Consider the following 18,252-nt stretch of genomic DNA (forward strand, 5'->3'; position numbering starts at 1 on the left):
TGAGTGTTTGTCTCTTGAACCTCCCACAAATAGCTAAAATGGCAACCTGAAGTCTTCCTATTTATGTAATTTACTCTGTATCCATCTCCCACAGTTCATAATTCATAATTTTATGAACCTCTAGCATGCTCACTCCTTAATCGTGGTCCCCACCACTACCTGCAGTCTCAAACATCTCAAACATTTTAGTCTTTGCTGATAGAGAAAGGGATCCAACTCTTGAACATCTCAGCTGCAATGGTGGCACTAAAAAGAAAGAAGGGGGGATTGGCACAGAATGATCAAAGTACATACCTGATGGTAGGGGTAACATTCTATTTCAACACTTCCACCTTAAACATACTTCTTTGAACTCCTGTTGATGGTAAGGGAATTAACTTTAAAGAAAGCATGCTTAAAAGTAGTGGCTTTTCCAGGTTTATGATTCAGTTATGATTAAACGGTATGTGTGGTATGTGCCTGGTAACCCAACAATGTGGGAGTGCCTTTTTCTTTACATTTTGCAGCTCTGCAATATGGACGTACAGGCAAACCTCAGAGATTCAGTAGTACCTCGGGTTAAGAACTTAATTCGTTCTGGAGGTCCTTTCTTAACCTGAAACTGTTCTTAACCTGAAGCACCACTTTAGCTAATGGGGCCTCCTGCTGCCGCCGTGCTGCCACTGCACGATTTCTGTTCTCATCCTGAAGCAAAGTTCTTAACCCGAGGTACTATTTCTGGGTTAGCAGAGTCTGTAACCTGAAGCATCTGTAACCTGAAGCGCCTGTAACCCGAGGTACCACTGTATTGCATGTTTGGTTCCAGACCACTGCAATAAAGTGAATATTGCAATAAGCAAGCCACACCATGTGCATTCCCAGTGCACATAAAAGTTATGCTTACACTACACTGCAGCCTATTAATCCAGCTCCGCCCTGCAACCCCTGCCGCTACTGCAGGGGCAGGAAGGCAAAAACCATCTCCAGCCCTAGCCAGCTCCACTTTCAGGGCCCGAAGAGAGGGGGGCAGGGTCTTCCGTCCCCTGAAAACAGCCAGGCTGCCTGCAGCTGCACCTTCTTCCTCACAAAGAGCAATACCTGTGAAGCGCAAAGTGCAATAAAACGAGATGTGCCTGTATGAGCATAATCTCAGCAAGGCACACGAAGTTGCTGAACCAACACACTACAAGATCATGCATTATGAAATGACAAAACATAATGCACACAAATTAATGTTGACAGCCAAAGCTGATCGATCCCCTTTCAAACTCATAAAGTTGCATAAAATTTATGATGCTGTGCAGCATTTTCTTCAAAAAGAAGGCAGGCAAGCAAGCAAGCAAGCAAGCAAGCAGAACGTCCTTTAAATATTTGACAACTTCTGGCTAGATTAACCCTTAACACATGGTTGGTTTCTGAATACTTGGTAATTTGATCATAAGGCCTCAGGCGATGCAAACACCTATCACTACATAGGTGTGTGTGTGTGTTCTCTTCAATTAGCATTGAACAAGTCCAATTGGACACCTGCGTTCCAGGTGTGTCAAAATCATGAATGCGCTAAATTGATCTCCTGACTTCCAAAGCGGCCAAACCCAGGGCCCCTGGAGGATAAAAGAAGCCATGTTCAAGGGCTCTCCCACCAGAGCACCACTCTTTAGGCTTCCTCCTCCGTAGCAACATCTCTCAGAGGCAATCCACAAAGATGAACCGGCAGTCCTATAGTATCAGGGCTGGAGGAGGAGGAGGCGGCAGTAGGGCTTTCACCGCCACCTCTGCCATTGTCCCAAGTAGCAATAGATCTGGTTTCAGCTCACTTTCTCTTGCCAGAGCTGGCGGAGTTGGCTTCGGTGGTGGCGGTGGCGGCAGCAGTTTTGGAAGGATCAGTATTGGTGGCGGTGGAGGTGGCGGTGGCTTTGGCAGCAGGAGTCTTTATAATCTTGGTGGCAATAGGAGAATTTCCAGCAGCAGAGCAAGCAACCTCCGCAGTGGATTTGGTGGCGGCGGCGGACTAGGTTTTGGTGGAGGGTCCGGCAGTGGATTTGGTTTGGGTGGTGGATCTGGTGGTGGGTATGGCTTTGGTGGGGGAGCTGGAGGTGGTGGTTTTGGATTGGGTGGTGGTGGTGGAGGATTTGGTTTTGGTGGCGGACTCGGCGGACCCAAAAGTTCCTTGGGCTTTGGTGGCGGTGGACCTGGAGCTGGTGGCACCATTCAAGAAGTAACCATTAACCAAAGTCTCCTGGCACCGCTCAATTTGGAAATTGATCCTTCCATCCAAGAGGTGCGGAAAGAGGAGAAGGAGCAGATCAAGACTCTGAACAACAAGTTTGCTTCTTTCATTGACAAGGTGAGACTTCATTCAGCTGTTGTGGGATAGTACAGGAAGAGCAGAAAACCATGTTTATGCTTTATCTGAGGATAAGGAGGTAGACTCAGGACAAATGCATATGTCTTAACATGTAAGCATAGACACAAGTTGAGTTTGGGTGGCTGGCTTATGAATTCAGGTGTATGTGTGTTATAACAATCTTACTAGAGAGACACACAAAAACCCCATTCAGAGTGTTTGTCGAATAATCAGAATATGAATTTGAATTTCACTTTCTAAGTTCAAGGGTTAGGATATTTCCTCCCCCAAGAAGTAGTCTAACTGAATAGTTAAAAGTCTTGTTTCTTCATTCTAATCTAAAACCCATCAACCATAACTGGAAATATTGTGGAGGAAGGACTCGAGTGGGAGAATATAAATTCAACATCTTTGTGAGCAAATTTAAACTAGGGGAGGATTTGGTTGAGCTTTCTGTTCACTCAAAATTCATTTTGGCTCTGTTCCTTTTATCTGGAAAAGAAAAACTAGGATTTAGACTATTTTTCATGGAGCAGAAGCTACTATTTAACTGAATAATTGCACAATTTCTACCCCCTTTACTACTTAGCTTAGCATGTTCTGCCTAATGAAGGCCTCTGTTTTAGTTTCTGGCATCTGCATCTAAAAGGATTTCAGGTGATGGTAACGATCTCCCTGAGTCCCTGGAGAGTTATTACCAGTCAGAGTAACCAATATTAGGCTAAATTTACAAATACCCTGATCAGGTTTAATACGGCTTCCTGTGTTCTGTTCCTTGTGAGGTCTGCTCCAAGTTGCCTCTCTCCAGACCACAGCTCCCCAAATCCCTGCTTGCACCTTTTCAAGATTTTCTTCAGGGTCTGATGCATTTCAGTTTGAAGATGCGATGAGGCAATCACACCGCCAAGTTTACTGCTTTTATTTATAAAAAATGTTTATATACTGCTATTTCATTTTAAAATATCAAAGCGGTTTACAGCAAAATACATAAAACCGCACAGTAAGAACCATATAAAATAGCAAGGCTAAGCTGGGGATGAGGTCACCATACCAATGTCAAAGCCACATGTTATTGTAAATCAAGTTATCTGAATTTTTCACGAGGGTTGCCTGGAAAAAGAAACCCACACAACCTGCAGTAGGTCCACCTCTGGCACCTCCAGTTAAGATGATCTCATATAGCAAGGTTGAGAAAGATCAATGGCTACTAGCCATGAAAACAATTTTCTGTTGGAGGTGGCATGCTTCTGAATACCAGTTGCTGTGAATCACAGGTGGTGAGAGTGTTTTTGCATTCAGGTCCTGCTTTCAAACTTCCCACAGGTTGGCCACTGTGAGAACAAGATGCTGGACTAGATGGGCTTTAGGCCTGATCCAGAGGGAATCTTCTTAATACTGGGCAAGTTGAACTGGGATTCTGATTCAGTAGAAAGAGCTTCATGTGTTCCTTTGTTTCAGGTCCGTTTTCTGGAGCAACAGAACAAGGTTCTGGAGACCAAGTGGACCCTCTTGCAGGATCAAGGCTTGAAATCTGGTGCCAGCAAGAGCAACCTTGATCCATTCTTTGAGGCTTACATTAATAACCTAAGGAAACAGCTGGGAAGCCTGATGAATGAGAGGGGGCGACTGGATGGGGAGCTGAAGAGCATGCAGGATCTTGTTGAAGACTTCAAGACCAAGTAAGTGAATATCTGATGGGGGGGGCAGATATTTACCTGCTATTCCAGCAGACTTGAGAGTGCAGAGTTAGAAAGTATTACTATTATTATTATTATTATTATTATTATTTTGTATCCCGCCCTTCATTCATAGATCTCAGGGTTAAAGGGACGCAGGTGGTGCTGTGGTCTAAACCACTGAGCTTCTTGGGCTTGCCAATCAGAAGGTCGGCGGTTCAAATCCCTGCGACAGGGTGAGCTCCCATCACTCTGTCCCAGCTCCTGCCAACCTAGCAGTTTGAAAGCATGTCAGTGCGAGTAGATAAACAGGTACCGCTGCAGCGGGAAAGTAAACAGCATTTCCATGTGCTTTGGTTTCTATCACGGTGCCCCGTTGTGCCAGAAGTGGTTTAGTCATGCTGGCCACATGACCTGGAATGCTGACTGTGGACAAATGTCGGCTCCCTTGGCCTGAAAGCGAAATGAGTGCTGCAACCCCATAGTGGCCTTTGAATGGACTTAACTGTCCAGGGATCCTTTACCTTACCTAGATCTCAGGGTGGGTGACAAAATATAAAAAAATATTTTAAAAACCAAGATAAAAACACAACACAACAAAATAAAAACAAAAGCAACCAATAGCCTCTTTGTTGTTTAGTCGTTTAGTTGTGTCTGACTCTTCGTGACCCGATGGACAAGAGCACACCAGGCACTCCTGTCTTCCACTGCCCCCCACAGTTTGGTCAGACTCATGTTTGTAGCTTCGAGAACACTGTCCCACCATCTCGTCCTCTGTCGTCCCCTTCTTCTTGTGCCCTCCATCTTTCCCAACATCAGGGTCTTTTCCAGGGAGTCTTCTCTTCTCAAGGGGTGGCCAAAGTATTGGAGCCTCAGCTTCACCATCTGTCCTTCACTAATAGCCTCACCATCCCACAAAACACATTTAAAAGGACATAGAATGTTAATCAGCCAAAGGCTTGGGAGAAGAGAAACATTTTTACCTGGTGCATAAAGGTGTATAATGAAGGTGTCAGGTGAGCCTCCCTGAGGCATCTCACAAACAGGGAGCCTCTGCAGAAAAGCCCTGTTCTTGTGTTGACACATTCTGGACCTCATGTGGAGGAGGCACACAAAGAAGGGTCTCAGGATGATCTCATTGTCCAGCTGTGTTCATATGGAGAAAGGCGGTCCTTGAGGTATTGTGGTCCTGAAATGTTTAAGACTTTATAGGTCAAAACCAGCACTTTGAATTGGGCCTGGAAACTAACTGGTAGCCACTATTGTTGGGCCAGGGTCAGTGTAATATGCTCAAATCATCTTGCCCTGGTGATTAACCTGGCTGCCGAATTCTGTACTGGCTGAGGCGTTCGAACCATCTTCCTAGGCAGAGATAGAAAGTGGCAGAGTAGCTGTGGTAATGCCCACTTTAATGTACCCTTGTTGGCTAAACACATAGGCTCTTCAGATTCCCTCTGGTGTGTAGACTCTACATACAATGCAATGCATGCTATATACAGTGTCAAATGCAATTGCCATAGACATATGCAAGCATCCATTCCTATATGCATGATGTACACCTGTATACACATAATACATTTTGTAATAAGTAAATAATTTTATTATTTATACCCTGCCCACACGGCAGGGTTCCCCCAGCCACTCTGGGCAGCTTCCAGCACATATAAAAACATAATAAAACATCAAACTTAACAACTTAAACTTAATGTCAAAGATTTAAAACTCCCTGATACAAAATGAAATAGAAATGTTTTGTTTATATTGCACTGTGTCATATACATTGATGACATTGTATTAATCACATTTCCGTAGATGTTAAAAGAGTATAACATTAGTGGTTGTGTATATTGGATTCATAGGGACGCAGGTGGCACTGTGGGTTAAAGCCTCAGCCCCTAGGACTTGCCGATCGAAAGGTCGGCGGTTCGAATCCCTGCGGCGGGGTGCGCTCCCGCTGCTCGGTCCCAGCGCCTGCCAACCTAGCAGTTCGAAAGCACCTCCGGGTGCAAGTAGATAAATAGAGACCGCTTACCAGCGGGAAGGTAAACGGCGTTTCCGTGTGCGGCTCTGGCTCGCCAGAGCAGCGATGTCACGCTGGCCACGTGACCCGGAAGTGTCTCCGGACAGCGCTGCCCCCTGGCCTCTTAAGTGAGATGGGCGCACAACCCCAGAGTCTGTCAAGACTGGCCCGTACGGGCAGGGGTACCTTTACCTTTACCTTATATTGGATTCATACTAGCATTTCTGAAAAATAACTTTGAAGTCGTGATAGATCAACGCTTTTCTCTTGGTACAAATGTAGAGTTGTGTTGTCTCAGACAAGTTATATAAATAGGACCTTTCTTGAATATCTCCAGTATATGAAAATAAGCCACTCTCTTACCTCTTCCATAACTGCAACAACATGGCAAATAAATAAGTCTCAAAGGCAACCTGACTAATATCAGCGTATGCTGATAAAACATTTTATAGAAGCAATTACTAATACCAGGGAGCAGTGGAAACTGGCTACTGACTCAAGACTGAATCATTCAGTCATTCATTTTTGATGTGGTTGAAATCAAGAGAAATGGGCCTTTTGGGAGCTTCTTAGCATGTTGGGCCAACTTTGCAAATGCCACAACAATAGCTCAGACTGCAGAGTGGCAAATCTTTTCAAAGTGAGTCAAACCAGGATATGGTGAATCAGAATCTGGACATTTTGCCTCAAGGGTTGGTTCAGCCCTCTTTAAGCTACTGGCTGAAAAAGCCAACTTTTTAAGTAACTGGGAAGATATTAATATGGAAAAGCTGCTTGTGGGACATACACATATGAACACATAGAAGCTGAATTAGCTGACAGCCAGACCGCCTTCACTTAGAGATGCTTCTCTTGGTCTGCCATGATCACACATATCTGTGCAGCAGATCCACCTAAACACCAGAGATACTCCAAGGCAGGTTACACCCTGCGGAATAAGGACAGAAGCATTACTCTCTGGTAGCTGGTCTTCTCTGTATCACTGGGACTTTGTTTTGTTGCTCCTCCTGCAAGAACAAGATGGTAAACCTACCATATGAGACGAATTAAGTACACTGATTAGGCCTCAGTGAGAGGGAGCGAAGATCCAGTTTAGGGGGGTTGTAACATCTGCTAAAGGGTGCCGCTGTGGTGTAAACTGATTGGAAGGTTGGTGGTTCAAATCCCTGCAATGGGATGAGCTCCCGTTACTCGGTCCCTGCTCCTGCCAACCTAGTAGTTCGAAAGCATGTCAAAGTGTAAGTAGATAAATAGGTACGTAGATAAATAGGTACCTTACCAGGAAGATAAACAGCATTTCCCGTGCGCTGCTCTGGTTTCGCCAGAAGCGGCTTAGTCATGCTGGTCATATGACCTGGAAAAACTGTCTGAGGACAAACGTTGGCTCCCTTGGCCAGTAAAGCGAGATGTGCGCTGCAACCCCAGAGTCGTTCGCAACTGGACTTAACTGTCAGGGGTCCTTTACCTTTACCTGCTAGTCCTGACAATTGAAGTGAGCCAGTAGGAGTATTTTGCTTGACGGTTCTTTTCTTGGTTCAGATATATTCGATTTCTTTGTTTTTCTTTTCTTTGTCCCATAGAGCTTAAGGAAGGGGATTTGCATGTAGGATAGGCATGGGCAGAAGTGGTGAAGGGAGAGGGGCAGGCCAAGTAGAGGAAACAAAGGGTTAGGCCAAGTGTGAGGAGCCTTTGGCCCTCCTGATGTTGCTGAACTACAACTTCATCATCCCCAGCAATTGGCCATGAAGGATGGGACTGATGACAGGTCAACTGTCCCTCACATCTGGGTTAAGCGTGCTCTGGAATTTGCCTCAGCCATGAAGAAGCTATGATTGTTCCTATTGGGTGTTAAGGCACTGAGGTTGAGTGCCAAGTTGGTGCATGCTAAAACAATGGCCTGGATTAGGGTACCAATTGGTAATGTACCACCAAGACTTGGTTGGACTAGGCAGGCCAGATATGCCCACTTTGATTACCCTCTTGATGTTACTATGATTGTTACTCTTTAACAGTTGGAGCTACCCTGGGGGCCGAAATGATCTGAACGGAAGGGGTTAATGCTCTAGAAAAACGGTGTGTGTGTGTGTGTGTGTGTCAAAATCTGTCAGCAGAGGTTAGGTGTGGTCAAATCTGTCAATTTTGGTCTCTCTCACTTTCTCATTTTTTAAATATTAAATTCAGTTCTCCACATTTCCATAGCAATTTGATTTTTTAAAACACAGAATTTAATTTGAATTTCTCCTAATGCACTTATTTTGGATGCATTTTTACCAATAAACTGATTTCTGCAAGCAATTTCCCCTAATATAATGCATTCTGTGACTGTATAATCTGTTATCTTGCATGTTACTTTTACTGCTGTATGCATTCTGTTGCACACTTTGCCTTAACATATGCATATTTTAACACACTGGTTGGAGAACTGCATCAAATTGCAGAGAACTTTCAAGGACAATTTTGGTTTGCGTATTGGTTTGACAAATGTGAATTAGTTGGTTTCTCATCAAGATGCAAATAAATCTAGATTTCTCCCCATCCCTGCCTGAGGCAGGTGGCCTCACTGCTTAATGGTAGGGCCAGTCCTGGTTCTCATAGTTGGTGCAAAGATAAAGTAACTCATAAAGGTTTCAATTGGCACAAAACCAGTTTGCGCAGGGGAAACTCCCAAAACCCAGATGACACAATGAGGGCTACTATCTCAGACCACACCACGATGACACAATGAGACCTGTCAGTCAAAGGTGGAATTAATGTGAGAGTTTGCCTCCAGATCAGATTGGCTAATGAGAATTGGGGATTTAATTGCTTTCGTCTGGAGCTTGTGGATTGCCTCACCTGCTTGAGTCATCCATGGAGGGAATTTGCTTTGCAAGCGCATCTGTGCTTCTATGCACCTCTGCAATGTGCAGGCTGCTAGGTATGGGCTACTGGTTTTGTGCTATGCTACATAGCTGTCAACGTTTCCCATTTTTTAAGGGAAATTCCCTTATTCTGAATAGGATTCCTAGCAGGAAAAGGGGAAAGTTGACAGCTATGCTATTAACATGAACATTATTTCTTGTATGCCTTTATTTTTCATTGGCATGTACAATTCCTCAAGCAGCCCCACAACCCAAGATTAAACAGCCATTTGTTCTGGAGCAGAGAAATCAAGAGAAAGAGGAATACCTCTAGAGCCCAAATTCAATTACTCAGGATGTCATTCAGCTCCAAGCCTGAAAACTAATGGACACTGTCACAGTGGGTGAAAGGAGTGCCACAACCTCTCCAGCCAAGTCCCACAGCATCTTCCTTGACTGTTAATGTTAACAGATGGAAGTTGGAATTTTTGGGTTCAGCTTTACATGCTTTCTTAACTCCTGATAGGCAAAACTGACACCCAATAGTTTACTTTAATAGTTTGGTTATTACGATTATTTTAATTGAGGTGGCTTCCAGCGTTTAAAAACAAAACTATTAAAATAGCAATTCCAAAAGCACACCCATTAATTACAAAGCAGCAAGAAAGGCACGTAAAACAGCACAGCTCAATGAAACATTAAAGGTAAAGGTAAAGGGGCCCCTGACCATTAGGTCCAGTTGTGTCCGACTCTGGGGTTGCGGCACTCATCTTGCTTTATTGGCCGAGGGAGCCGGCATACAGCTTCCGGGTCATGCGGCCAGCATGACTAAGCCGCTTCTGGTGAACCAGAGCAGCGCACGGAAACACCGTTTACCTTCCCGCCGGAGCGGTACCTCTTTATCTACTTGCACTTTGACGTGCTTTCAAACTGCTAGGTTGGCAGGAGCAGGGACTGAGCAATGGGCGCTCACCCCGTCGTGGGGATTCGAACCGCCGTCCTTCTGATCAGCAAGTTCTAGGCTCTGTGGTTTAACACACAGAGCCACCCGCGTCCCTATAATGAAACATTAGAAGCCTGAAAAAGAAAAAAAGCCATGGCCTGCTACATAAAACTCAGCAAGCAAAGTGAGCAGGTTGGAGGAAAGCATTTTTGAGTTGGGGTGCCAACACAGGAAAGTCCCTTTTCCAAGTTGCCATGCACCTTCATAATGAAGGCTCCCTAAGAAGGACTTTTGACAGACAGATTCCTGTGAGAGCTGGTGGTCCTTGAAACTAAAACTAAATGATGCCTCAGGGTCGGGGTGGGGAATGTGGATACACCTAGAGTGATGCATCCAAAGAATTTGGGAAGCAAATTGCCAAGGATAAAATTTCTCAGGTTTTGTTTTGTTTGCTGCTGATATCTAATGATCACCTGTGGACTGTACAGCTAGGTCCTTTGAGCTCACCCCCATCCAGCACAGAGATTGCCTCCATCCATAAAGGAAATGGCTATAAGGGGTACTAACCAGTTGACTAATGGCAGCTTCAATGGTAATTGAATATTTTGAGAAGGTTTTTGAAATTTGGAGGAAATTCAGGCCAAAGGCTCACAGACGTATGTTTGCATAATATTTTCATATGCTACTTTGATATACGGGTGCGACTGTTGAATTTAAATGTCACAGAAGCTGAGCCAACTAATTTTCCATCCAAATGATCCCAGATAACTTCTTAAATTAATTTGTACTTCAGTTGATTTCTCAAAGATACCACTCCATACCAAATCAGGTTCCCTTTCAGTTAACCCCATCCATTATACCAAAAACATCACTATATAAAACCATCTTAAGTTATTCCCACAAACCAATAGCTTAGTGAGTAAATCAAATCACAAACACGCCCATTCATTTCCCCCTGAATTCATGTACCAATTAGAAACACTCAGGGCACATACAAAAAAAATCTGGGGATCCATGTTCTGCAGGCACACTCCTAACAACACCCTAATTTGGGGGATATTTTTCTGCAGATATATAGGATGAGCAGAGTTCAATGTCAAAGGCTCTGCAATCAGGGCCCTTATCCTAACATCATACAGTATCTACACACTGGGAACACACCGGAAATAGTTTTCATAGGTGATTTATGGCAATAAGTGCAGTATGTGCTATGTACAACATTGTGGTTCATTTTGAAATGCCTAAAGGCACGTTGAATAAATGTAATAGTTACAAACTGAAACTTTTTGCTTCTTGTACTGATAGATACGAAGAGGAAATCAACCGGCGCACATCTGCCGAAAATGAGTTTGTCATGCTCAAGAAGGTGAGGCTTCGTGCTCCGAAGGTTGATGACCAGCTGGGTTAATTAAAAGGGACCCAATATTATATCTGACCAAATTATGTTTCATGCATCACGAAAAGGACTTGTTGGCTTGGTGTGACTTGGTGTATTTTGTTCTAAGCTGGAAGGGAAATGTGTGCATAAAGCATGAATTCTGAGCCAGCTTTAAAAGCGAATATGCAGGGGCACTATTTAGGGAAGGTGGTAGCTCTCCCTCTCCACATGTGATTATTCTCCAGGACCATCTATAGCAAGCATCTCACTGTTTCTATATTCTGAGTGACTTTTGAAGTAAGCAAAGGGTCAGCATCTGGAGCTAAATCTCCTACTAGCCTCCCACTTACAAACTTAGGGGCAAAAGAGTTGAGAAACTGGTGTCAGGAGGAGGTGAATTTGCTCTATGAGTGTCAGGAGGCAGTGATTTCCATCCTATCCTGTCTTCAACACAATCAGCCCTGATTCTATTCCACTGCACTTCAACTTCTGCTATGACCTACATTATTCATCTTGCTATCCACTTTGGCCAAAACTAATGCAATTAAATATGTAATTAATTACGTAATTAACTTCAATACATTTCAGTGGAAGGGAAACTGTTAATATAACATTTGTGGATTTTAAAAAAGCAAGTATTGTGGATACTACTTACATCTGCTTGTGTGGTTTGGGTTCCTGACCTCAGGTGAGTATGCAAATTGTGTCTACTTCTGCTCTTGTTTCTGTTTCTAATACTATTCCCTGAAACCCTTAATTTGCTCTTAGGCCATTTTCTGGACTAAGGCACCATCCACTATCCCACAAATAACCCTCCAGGAAGACTAGTTGCTGAGCAAAGAAATAAGCAGCTAAATGGACTTGTCTCTGTACTGACAAAGATTGCTCTTTTTGAGATAAAAAGGGAGCGAAAAATAATAACAAAAGCTTCTAAAGAACATTGCCTTTATAACTCCATAATGAGTGGACTTTTGCATCTTTTTTTTATTGTGCCCATTCACTGTTTTCTCTCCAATGAAATCTAAGCAAAGTTTATTTATTTATGTATTGAATTGATATACTGCCATATACCTGAAGGTCTCAGGGAAGTTTACGGAACAAAATCAGAATATAAAACCACAAAAAATGGTTTCTTACTGTCTTTTTAGGATGTGGATGCTGCCTACATGAACAAGGTGGAGCTGGAGGCCAAGGTGGATTCCCTGACCGATGAACTCAACTTCCTGAGGGCCCTCTACGAATCGGTATTCAGTCTTAATCTTACTTTCAAAACATAGACCTAGAAGTCAGGCTGATAAATGTTAAGGCGGCAATGTGAAGAAGCATGACATTTCTAAATACCATCCTTTCTTTTACATTTTGCTTTCCCCCCCTAAATATTTGGATTTACATTGTCCTAATGTGATTTCTCACAAACAATGGTCCTAATTTTAGATGGTATTCATGATGTATAGAAGAAAGATTTGATGTTTCATATTAGAGATCCAAAATTCATCTGCCACTGAAGATTCGGAATCTTCAATTGTTATTATTGTTGTTGTTTGTTATGAATGTCAACGTCTCCCCCATGTGACCCTGTTCCCTAGAAAGCTGACCATTTTACAGATGTGTGTCTCCTACCGATCTGATCCTGTCCCACCCCAATATCCCCCCCCAAACATGAAATGTTTTCTAACCAAATTTTGTCTTCTATGTTTTTCAGGAGCTAGCTCAGTTGCAAGCCTCCATGTCTGATACTGCTGTCATCCTCTCGATGGATAACAATCGAGACCTGGACCTGAATGGCATTGTTTCTGAGGTGAAAGCACAATATGAAGACATTGCCAACAGGAGCCGAGCTGAAGCAGAGGCATGGTACCAAACTAAGGTGAGCAGTTCCAGCATGGAAGGTGGCCTTGGGCCAAGGGACACTTCTGATAAAACATGGGCCTGGAGTTGCTTAGGATCTTTTAAGCTTGGTGGGGAGGTTGAAATGGAGTAAATATGAAGCAATTGGGGGGTAGTCGTAGTTAAGGAGGGAAGTAAAGAATTAAATGCCAGCTCCCCAACTGCTGTGATCCCAGTAATTATCAATCTCTCCTCTGCCACTGCGGCTGCTATTTCCATTTTAAAGAATGTCTCTATGAAATGCAAAGGTTCATTTAACATGTCACATCTAGTTTGGTCTACAAGATGTCACAATCTAGTCTCAAGATTCCTGTTATAAATCTTATCTCCATTTGGGATTGTGGCCAGAATAGTCCCAGAAATCCACTTGCACAAGAGTTTGAATCCTGCTTCCTGATGAGAAATAGAGAAAGTCCACATGGGCTACTCTAACTTTCTAAGTAATAATAATAATAATAAATTTTATTTATATCCCGCCCTCCCCAGCCGAAGCCAGGCTCAGGGCGGCTAACAACAATCAAATAATCAAACAGTCAAATAATCACACATTCTAAAAATATTTCATTATAAAAATTAATTAAAATCAAATTGATGGCAACCGATTAAGCAAAATTCTGTGCAGGTTGCCAGAGGACGGAGTCAGGCTGCACCCTGACCAAAGGCCTGGTGGAACAACTCTGTCTTGCAGGCCCTGCGGAAAGATGTCAGGTCCCGCAGGGCCCTAGTCTCTTGTGACAGAGCGCTCCACCAAATTGGAGCCGCAGCCGAGAAGGCCCTGGCTCTAGTTGAGGCCAGCCTAACCTCTCTGAGGCCTGGGACCTTGAGGATGTTATTATTTGCAGACCGTAGGTTTCTCTGTGGGGCATACTAGGAGAGGTGCATGGATCACAGTGGCTAGGTCAGGGCGAGAGAGATAAGGGTCCAACTGCTTAGCTTGGCGGAGATGAAAAAATGCCGCCTTTGTTATAGCTGTAATCTGCGCCTCCATAGAGAGGGAGGTATCGAAGATTACACCCAAACTCTTAACGGACGGTGCTGGCACTAATTGCACCCCCGCAAGAGATGGGAGTCTAATATCTTGAGCCAAAACACATTCAGAACATGAGAGACTAATTCAGATATCAAATTTGCAAAGTTCACCCATGTGACATGTCCTTTCAGCTGAGATGTGACTGAATTGAGTGTTAGGTGCCAGCAATTGGCAGTCCCTAAATTAACTGGTCATTAACCACAAAGAGTTGGACACAACTAAATGACTAAACAACAAAAACCAGTTAGCTGCCTGAAGAATGAAAGGCATCATCACTTTTTAATACCAGTCAGTGAGGAAAAACAGTGAAAATTTTTGCTGGATTTGCCTGTAGGTTTCCTCCATAAGTATCTAGTTGGCCACACTGGGAAAACAGGATGCTAGCTAGATCCAACAGTGCTCTTCTTAGCTTCTTCAATCCGGTCCTCTTGGTGATGCCATTTGGACCTCCCAACAGCCAATGCCAGAAATGAGGAGTGTGGATGAGCAGAATCTTTGATAATGGGCTTTCTCAGATCAGGGGCATTCATTGCTGACCAGTGCTGCATAATTGTGTCTCTCCTTCATCCCATCTCTGCCTTCCCTTCCCTTTCCTGCTGTTATAGTTTGAGGAGCTCCAAGCTAGTGCAGGGAAGCATGGCGATGATCTGCGTAATACTAAAGGAGAAATTTCAGAGCTCAACCGGATGATTCAAAGGATACGGTCAGAAATTGAAAACGCCAGGAACCAGGTAAGAAAATCTGTACAGTGGTACCTCGCAAGATGAAATTAATTCGTTCTGCTAGTTTTTTTGTCTTGCGAATTTTTCGTCTTGTGAAGCACGGATTCCCATAGTATTAACGGTTTTAAGAAAAAGGAAACAAACTTGCAAGACGTTTTTGTCTTGCGAAGCAAGCCCATAGGGAAATTGGTCTTGCGAAGCAACTCGAAAAATGAAAAACTCTTTCGTCTTGCGAGTTTTTCGTCTTACGAGGCATTCGTCTTGCGAGGTACCACTGTAATTGATGCAATGTTCTCTTTCAGTAGGCAACGTAGCAATGCTTTAAAGGGCAATAGTTGGTTAAGGGTCACATGACAGAGGCCATTTGCATTGGATAGCCTTGCCACTACTTTGTGGGGTGGCAGGGAGAAGAAGTTCTGTTTTGGGCTGGAACTTTGTAAAAGTGTGGGAATTCATCAAAATGAAAACTGACAATAGAATCTGGGAAAGACGGAAATCAAATTTATATCCCAAAATGAGCAGCCCTGTGTACATTGACTCAAAAGCAAGTTCACGCCTTACAAAATAGAATTGCAGCCTCATTTATTCAAGGACTAAGAAATAAATGAATGCATGATGATAGCAGCAGTATTTACACTAATACAGTGGTACCTCAGGTTAAGAACTTAATTCGTTCCGGAGGTCCGTACTTAACCTGAATCTGTTCTTAACCTGAAGCACCACTTTAGCTAATAGGGCCTCCCACTGCTGCCGTGCCGTCGGAGGACGATTTCTGTTCTCATCCTGAAACAAAGTTCTTAACCTGAAGCACTATTTCTGAGTTAGTGGAGTCTGTAACCTGAAGCGTGTGTAACCCAAAGCGTATGTAACCTGAGGTAGCACTGTAATCATGATAGCAATAATAGCAATAATAATGAATGTACAAATACTAATGACTAAAGAGGACAAGGAATTTAACAACACCTCCTTTCTTACAGTGTGCAAATCTGCAGACAGCTATTGCGGATTCTGAGGAGCGAGGTGAATTAGCTCTCAAAGATGCCAGAGCCAAACTCATTGACTTGGAAGATGCTCTACAGAAAGCTAAGGAAGAAATGACCCGCCTACTGCGGGAGTACCAGGAGCTCATGAATGTCAAACTGGCACTGGATATTGAAATTGCCACCTACAGGAAGCTGCTGGAAGGGGAGGAGAACAGGTGAGCTGGATAAAGTGATCATAACTTTACGAGCAGCTTCAGTTTCTTTTTGCAGGGGACGCTATGTGGAGATTAAACAATATCTGCAATGGCACAACTCTATCAATGGATGCCTCTATCAAGTTTGCTTTGTCTGCTTCTAGTACTTTTCCGGGCACAATTCAAAGTGTTGGTGCTAACCTTTAAAGCCCTAAACAGCCTTGGCCCAGTATACCTGAAGGAGCGTCTCCACCCCCATCACTCAGCCCAGACACTGAGGTCCAGCTCCGAGGGCTTTCTGGCAGTTCTCTCACTGTGAGAAGTGAGGTTACATGGAACCAGACAGAGGGCCTTCTCAGTAGTGGTGCCTTCCTTGTGGAACGCCCTCCCACCAGATATCAAGGAAATAAACAACTATCTGACTTTCAGAAGACATCTGAGGGCAGCCCTGTTTAGAGAAGTTTTTTAAGGATTTATGTTTTTATTATATTTTTAGATATGTTGTAAGTTGCCCAGAGTGGCTGGGGAAACCCAGCCAGATGGGCGGGGTATAAATAATCAAATTATTATTATTATAAATTGCAAGAATAAGTAATACAACATTTGATTATCTTCTTCAAACACAAAATAAAATGTTTTAGTACACAAATCATTTCGCTAATCTTGTGAATTGTGATGGAGTGTTTGTTGCAGTTGTAAAAGCAGCGCTCCTTGTGGTGCCATGGACTTTGAGAGTCTTTGAGGTATTGCTCTAAGTTCACAGCTCAGATCTTAAGCATCAATATCTTTGCTTCCATTGTGCATCAATTATTTTTCCAAATTCTTGCAGATCTTAAGTACATCTTCAGTAGATTTTTTTGTTGATACTGTATGTATCATACAGGAAGCCAAATGGGGAAATATATTGTAGCTGTTGGAAACTCTATTTAACAGATAACATTGTCCCTTATATATACAACAGACCACATTCATTGTAATAGATGAGCCATTTTTCAATTTGCTATTTCTTCAACAGGCTAACTGGAGAAGGAGTCAATCCTGTAAGCATCTGTAAGTATCATGAGCATTTTATTTTATTTGCCTGGTCCAGAATAAGTTATTAATAATGTGATGATGATTAGTTTATTTATTCCCAAATGGCGCATGGAGTACACTGTGCACCACAAGAAGGGCAAGGAATGTTAGGAATGGTGAAGAAATTCATTCAGCAATTTGTGTTTCTTGAACCAGTGCATCCATTAAAACTGATATGCCTACTGAAACACAAGTATACTTCCAAATTTGCACCTCCAAATTTTTCAAAGCAGTTATATATCCAGCCAAGAGCTGGATATAAAAAGTCCATTATTAGAGGGAAATGTGCATAAAATTGCAAATATTAGCAAATATAATATATTACAATATAAAAATTACATGCAAAAGAGAACATTTGCAAATAAAAATGCTTATTTTAGAATAAGCATGCACAAAACGCATACATATTTCCATGCAGAATGTCAACAACAAAGGCCAGATTTAGCTAAGTTGTTGCATGCATGGAATGAGGTCTGTTCATGCAATGGTACTTTGCCCCTTCCCCCCACCCACCCCATGTCCCTGTACCCCCTAAATCCCCAGAACAGTTCTAGGGGGCACATGGGGTACAGAGGGGGAGGAGAGAGGACAGTCCTGCTATGCAAGTAGACCTCATTCAACACATGCACACCCCACTTAACAGCATGTTGAATTCCACCCAAACTAATGTGGACTGAACTTAACACTGGAAAATTTAGAAGCTGGGAGAAACTGAATATTTCAGATCTCCGGCCCTAGCTGGTGTGCCTTGTTGAACTAAGCTGCCATGTTAGACATTTCCATGACTCTTTCCACGCAGCTTTGATCACTGTTCTTTCTCTCTCTCCCTCTGCCAATATTTGGACACTGGCATCATTACAAAGGAGTAATGATGCACAGGGAATTCCTGCACTACAGATTATAGGCATAGGTGTGGGGGAGTCCCTGTAATTCAGAAGGCAGCATCCCATCCCTGAGGCCCAAATGACTGGGCAAACGGACAGGAGAGAGGGATGCCAGGAGACAAGATTAAACAGGCTGTCCCCGAGTTGCAAGGCGGGAGACGCATCTCTTGGTGTGTGAGAGTGGAAGGAGCTTGCAGTTTTAATCTGGGGAGAGGCTATGCCCCAGCTGCCAAATGTTTTGGAAACCCTGGAGAAGATCTTGAAGGGCTGCCATCCCAGTTAGGCACCTGATCGG

At 43.3% G+C, this 18,252-nt stretch overlaps 1 protein-coding gene across 1 annotated transcript; it reads left to right on the forward strand.

The window, feature by feature from the left end:
* Positions 1-1,264: 1,264 nt before the first annotated feature.
* Positions 1,265-17,207, forward strand: LOC310840168 (keratin, type II cytoskeletal 5-like). The gene is made up of 8 exons (XM_083729446.1): positions 1,265-2,326; positions 3,785-4,005; positions 11,111-11,171; positions 12,332-12,427; positions 12,886-13,050; positions 14,706-14,831; positions 15,800-16,020; positions 17,015-17,207. The coding sequence occupies exons 1-8, from the start codon at positions 1,685-1,687 to the stop codon at positions 17,100-17,102; spliced, it is 1,620 nt and encodes a 539-aa protein (XP_083585572.1). The 5' UTR covers positions 1,265-1,684; the 3' UTR covers positions 17,103-17,207.
* The last annotated feature ends 1,045 nt before the right edge of the window (positions 17,208-18,252 follow it).

The sequence above is a fragment of the Podarcis gaigeae genome, assembly GCF_964106915.1.
Source record: "Podarcis gaigeae genome assembly, chromosome: 2".
NCBI lineage: Eukaryota > Metazoa > Chordata > Lepidosauria > Squamata > Lacertidae > Podarcis > Podarcis gaigeae.

Bases quoted from the DNA above. Each gene is read 5' to 3' on its own strand.
- LOC310840168 (XM_083729446.1), top strand. From the start codon at position 1,685: ATGAACCGGCAGTCCTATAGTATCAGGGCTGGAGGAGGAGGAGGCGGC. The intron at 13,051-14,705 runs GTGAGCAGTTCC...CTGCTGTTATAG, and splicing joins AGGCATGGTACCAAACTAAG to TTTGAGGAGCTCCAAGCTAG. The intron at 16,021-17,014 runs GTGAGCTGGATA...TTTCTTCAACAG, and splicing joins CTGGAAGGGGAGGAGAACAG to GCTAACTGGAGAAGGAGTCA.